General features: G+C 36.4%; 1 protein-coding gene across 1 annotated transcript in view; it reads right to left on the minus strand.

The window, feature by feature from the left end:
• Positions 1 to 3,403: 3,403 nt before the first annotated feature.
• The window catches only part of RAP2A (RAP2A, member of RAS oncogene family), a 29,147-nt gene continuing 26,595 nt past the window's right edge, over positions 3,404 to 5,955 (minus strand). Inside the window, exon 2 of the mRNA XM_015557592.1 lies at positions 3,404 to 4,920. Within this exon, the coding sequence (XP_015413078.1) occupies positions 4,683 to 4,920 (238 nt within the window). The 3' untranslated portion in view covers positions 3,404 to 4,682. The remainder of the gene's footprint in view (positions 4,921 to 5,955) is intronic.

Consider the following 5,955-nt stretch of genomic DNA (forward strand, 5'->3'; position numbering starts at 1 on the left):
GGACCATTCAGTCCGAGAGCCTGAGCCAAACTGGCTGGGGCTGATACTTTTGAGTTTTTGAAATGGAAGAAGCTTATAAAAAGTTCCCCTAAACCAAGTATCATTTCTTTGGTTTCTTTTTTCCTAATTTGTGTGTACTTAAAAAGGTGTTTGTATTTAATCTTTTAAGTAGATAGTCTCCTCCCTTCTTCTCCACTAATAAGTCTTGGAGGAATTCTTAGTAACATGAAGAGTAGTTCTAAGAAAATATTGCAAGAAATAACACATCACCTTATACCTGGAAGAGTGGCAGATCTTTAAAAACCTAATAGATAAAGGATTTAAAACAAACAAAAACTAGAAAAACAAAACAAAACCCATTTAACCAATGAAGTGCCACTGTCCTTTTAGAATTTATATGGAAACAGGGATATTTGAAATTAAGAAAGGTCCCAGAGTCAGATGGGCTCCAAATTGGGTGGCACCTTATTTCTTCAGCTACTTGCATGTCCACTCATGGACCTCTAACAATCAATAAACTGTGTAACTTGGGAGAATTTCAAAATACTATTTTTTTTGTCACAAAGAAATTCTTCCAATTGAAACGAGAATTGATTAATTTAAATACTTTACAACTGCTTCAAGTGAGAATATAAAGAAAGCTAACCAGCAGATACTTATCTATGGTGCTAAAATATAGGCACATTTTCCTTTAAATATTTGAGATTCTGTCAACAGTACCTCTGTTATCTTCATTCAAATTATTCTTATATCCTAGCACAATGGAGCTTCTACACTGGTGGAGTGTTGCCAGGGGATTTCAACAGAGATTGAAGGCAACATAACCAAAAGGCATAGTTTAAATTGGCTTGGGAATGAATGGGCTCCTTATCAGAGCAGCTGAAGCTGTATATAATTAACAGCATCTGTCAACATTCACAGGGCCCCATATAGAACAGGCAGGTCCGCCAGCTACTACCTCCAGCTTCTGGCACCTCAAACGCCACAGGACCAGAAAGACAGCTCCAAGCCATCACTGGAAGGACACTGATGCGTTTTGGTGATACTAGCAAGACCATAAAGCAACTGCTAATTACTAGTAATGTTACCTAGAACAGTTCTGTTAAGATTAGCACTGAAACTTCAAATTAGCCAGATAGCATTATTTTGTGCTGAATAAACTTGTGGGCAGAAAATGAAAATAAAATATGTATAAAACTATGAGGTAAGTCTATATGTATTTGTGATTGCTGACTTTTAAATCGTGTTATTTTTTTTATAAAGGGTATGAAAATTAACTCCTAACCTCCCTTTTAATATGATGAATTCTCAATTTTATTCAGCTTGAATATCTCTGTATGAAGAGTATTAAATTCATTTGGTGGCAATTTCTAGTTGTTTTTGTATGTGGTAAATACATTTCAATCATGAACATGTACAAAACCAAATAAAATCCAGAGAAAATTTCATTAAATAAATTTATTTGTTAAAATAATTTAACTCCAAATACAACTGTTGAATTTGCAGAGTTATAACTACAATTCATGTTTTAATTGAAATGTCAAGGTTTAACAACTGACATTGTTACAAAACAATAAACTGTTGTTAAATTTTTAAATGGTCAGTTGTATTAGAGCTCAACAATTAACTGTGAACTATATTTATCTCTGGGAAACCCCAAATCAATAATGATAAGTCTGTTTCCAAAATCCACTGCAGTCATTCTTGAAACCCTGATCAAGATTTAATAGATGCACAATGACATGTTAATTAAAAAAAAGAAAAGACCCCCATAGTCTTTAAGATTTGATTGGCTAAGGAGACATTTAAAGCTTACCCAGTGCTAACATAGGACTACCGAGAAGAACAAAAAACTAAAAAACAAAACAAACAAAAACCAACAGCAACAAACAAAAAAGCACTTTCATATTCACACATAAGAGACAACATTCCCACTGTACAAGTCTTGAACACAAATAGCAGACATCCTTAGTCAACATTTTTTATATAGAAAAGCAAATATCACAAAACAAAACCAACAAAACTGATAATAGCTTTAAAAAAAAAGTGGGTCTTTGGATCAAACCATAATATTTTTAAGGCATGTTAGAAAAACTTCCACTTATCTAGTTGCTAGTCTGATCAGGGCATAAAATAATAGTGATACAAGGTCACCAACTTTTCTCTGTAGCCACTATTATTTCATGTGACAACAAATTTAATCCTCCTGTTCTTAAGCTTTTTATTAACATCTCAACACATTCATTCAAGCTGAGTTATATTCATACCAGATGAAATACCAACAGTAAGAGCACACGAGGGTTTCCACGTTTCTGGATATCACCGTTGACGTTTTGTCCCCAAGTACGTAGGAAACACTGTGATCAGGCAGCCAAGTCAGTTATTATTAACATCTTTACAGGGAAAGCCCACCTTACTGTCTGACACAAACACTTCTAACTAAAACCCCAATTTTTAAATAATCTTTTCACCTTACATTTTGCCATACCTTTCATATTATTAAACTTATTTTTCTTATCTGCATAGCAATCCATTAGGTAAAACTGTAGAATCTTTATAAAGGTTTCTAATGTAGAATCTTAGTTGTCATAAGTTGCTGTTAAATATGGAATTCTATCATTCTGAGAAGTTAGAGGCGTCAAAACTCAACCAATTCACTAACAAATATTTATATTTCAGTGAAGAAATCATACTTCTTAAACCTTTGATTTCTTTACAGGTTGAGTCAAATCAACTTTTTTACACGATAAAATTTGTTCCAATGAAATTGGTTAGAACTTTTTGTCCTATAAACAAGGTGCTTCATAATGGGGGTTTCTAAACAAATCTGTACTGAAGAATGGAAACATTCTGGCCCGGTTTCACCCACACACTTGTTTTCTCATCTATAAGAAGTTACTATCCACCCTTTTTCTATCCTTTAAGCTTACTGCCGGTTTACTAAACACTGGGGGCTACCAATGATTTCAATGATGTTTAACAAACACATAAATAATTTAAAAGAAAAAGATGTTTTTGATAATTATTTTCTGCAGCACGGATTCTCAGTACAGGCGATCATCTCTGACTTGTGCCAAATTCTTAGGAACGATAAAACACACATGCACACACAACATACACTATTCTCTCAGTTACACACATAAGACCAGAGGTTACTTGCACAAGAGTATGGAACAACAAAATGTGGGGTGGTATGTAGACCACAGGCTCAGCGATATTGCAGTTCCGAAGGCCAAATTTACCATGAGAATCAGCTTAAAGTACTCTCTTTAGCATTTATAACTCTGAGGTTAGGTAAAAACCCTTCCTACACTTGACTGTATAGGTTTTTCCTGTGCCATTAGTCATGCAAACGATAAATACTTCACGGCTATGAAACCAGAAATGTTGAAGCTTGAGCACCTTTTCAAAACAAAATATTCTCTAGCTTTATTTGCCACTTCAGTAATCAGGGCAAAATTGTTATAGGAAAATCTTTACATAATTCTCCAGGAAAATTAAAGATAAAAGACTTTTTTTTTTGTCTCTTACCTTCCACTCTATAATTTATGTTCTACTCTTAAGCCCAAATTATTTCACATGGTTATTCAACCTTTTTAAATGCCTGCAATAATGCTCTGCTACAAGCAAACTTGATTTGGAAAGCAGGTTAACCAAGAATCACACCACAACCATAGCCCTTAAAGGCAAGAAGGAATTTGCTGCTTTAACAAACATAAAAATGCAAAATACTTGTACTGTCCTGTGAGGTTTCTGCAAACGGGAACATATGGATGCAACATGGCTTCATTTTCCTTACATGATGGTACTAGTTCAGCTACTACTAGAACGCTTCTTGTTAGTAAGGCTGCGCAGTTTCTTTGCATCACAGTTGCTTCCTTCTTGTTTAGAAATGTAATAAAGACCATATCTGCTTGATTACCAGAGGGTGGGTTGGGGCTTTAATTCAGATCAAACCCTTGTGAGAGCCTCCATTTTCTGTGGCAAAGCAGGTGACTTTACACTTCTAAAGCGAGATTGTATGTTTACACAACCTGTTTTGACTTTTGCTCTAGCAAGGACTGATGCATGAGTTAGTTCTGTGTCACAAATTAGGATAACATCTACAATTAAGCATCAATTTTGAAAAACAGAAATGTGTCAGTTGAGCAAAGAATCTCTCCCTGTAATGCTGTTGGCAGGTCAGCTGTTATTTTACTTGACAGAATACATTGATTAGAAGCACTATCTCAATTCTGAAATTCAGTACTCTTGTAGGAAAATATTTCTCCTTTACTTATTATTATTTTTTTACAGAAGATAAAATATTTTAATTGTAGTGGTCATAGGAATTCTTCTGGTTTCTCTCTCATGATTACTTTTAATTTATACAATAGTTGCTTCGGTCAACTCAGCGACGATGCCATCGTTGCTTTCAAAGGAGATCACCCTGTAGATTGATTGGCTATGCCTCAAAGTTGCAGGTGTGTCTAGGAGACTGAGGACAATGGTGAAAACTGTAGTTACTGAACCCAAATGTTACTCAGAGATATCAACGGACAATCACTGCTGAATTCTGAATGAGGGCTGCTATTTCACCATAGATTCACACCACACATCCTGCAAACTCTGCAGTCGGCAGACGAGGCTTGTATCACCTATGATACCTGGCAAAGCCTGTCCAGGATCGGCATTTCTGAATGCTATTGTATGTTACATGCAGAACAGCATGGGTCATCTTTGTCAGGCTGCGCAGCATAGTTCATCTGCCTCACAATTTCTGCGAAGAGTTCGTCCACCATTGTTTTACTCTTAGCAGAAGTCTCCATGAAGGGGCAGCCCCACTCTTCAGCAAGGGCTCTACCTTCACTGGATGACACTTCTCTCTCACTTTCCAGGTCCACTTTGTTCCCAACCAAGATGACTGGCACTTTCTCATACCTAGGAGAGAATACACAAAACACACATATATTGTAAAAGTTAGCACAAACTTCAGGTAACATGTATTTTCTCTATATTCTACTACAAATATTCTCTTTTGTTGCATGAAAAATTATTTGCCCACTGGCTTGACAGATATCTACCTCAGGGCATTCCGCAGAGGCTCCCATAGTGAATCATATACAGGTTTTTTTAAATGATGTCTTTTAATTAACCATTTACACACCCTTTAAAATCAATTTACCTTTTCAGATATACCTGGAAAATTATTCTCAGAATAACTCTTCTTAGATGGATTACTTTAAATTTTTTTCATTATAAGAGATGTTTTCTCAATATTTTTTAACATTTCAGTTGATGAATATACTTGAATAAACAATTTATAATTATCAGCATTTTACTATTCTCTGTAATATACAAAATTGATTATGTTCTAATAGTTCCAAAATAAGAAAAAAAGCTCGTAGAAATCATTAGGATGAAAACTTTCAAAAGAAGCTACACTCTATCTCTTTTTAAAACTACTAGAGGCCCGATGCACGAAATTTGTGCCAAGGGGCTTGGCCCTCGAAGCTGCAGTGGCTGCCTCGGCCCTTGCAGCCTGGCTTTGTCTGGAGGCTATCCAGTCTAATTAGCATATTACGCTTTTATTATTATAGACTAGAGGCCCGATGCACGAATTTGTGCAAGGGGCTCAGCCTTTGCAGCTCCGGCTTTGTCCAGGTCATCCAGAAGAACATCCGGAAGGTCGTTCGGCTGTCCAGTCTAATTAGCATTTTATGCTTTTATTATTATAGACTAGAGGCCCGATGCACGAATTCGTGCAAGGGGCTCAGCTTTTGCAGCTCTGGCTTTGTCCAGGTCATCCAGAAGAACATCTGGAAGGTCGTTCGGCTGTCCACTCTAATTAGCATTTTATGCTTTTATTATTATAGATTACTAGAGGCCCGGTACACAAAAATTTGTGCACTCGGGGGGAGGGGGGTCCCTCAGCCCGGCCTGTGCCCTCTCGCAGTCTGGGACCCCTCGGGAGAT

The sequence above is a fragment of the Myotis davidii genome, unplaced genomic scaffold (genome assembly GCF_000327345.1).
Source record: "Myotis davidii unplaced genomic scaffold, ASM32734v1 scaffold133, whole genome shotgun sequence".
Taxonomy (NCBI): domain Eukaryota; kingdom Metazoa; phylum Chordata; class Mammalia; order Chiroptera; family Vespertilionidae; genus Myotis; species Myotis davidii.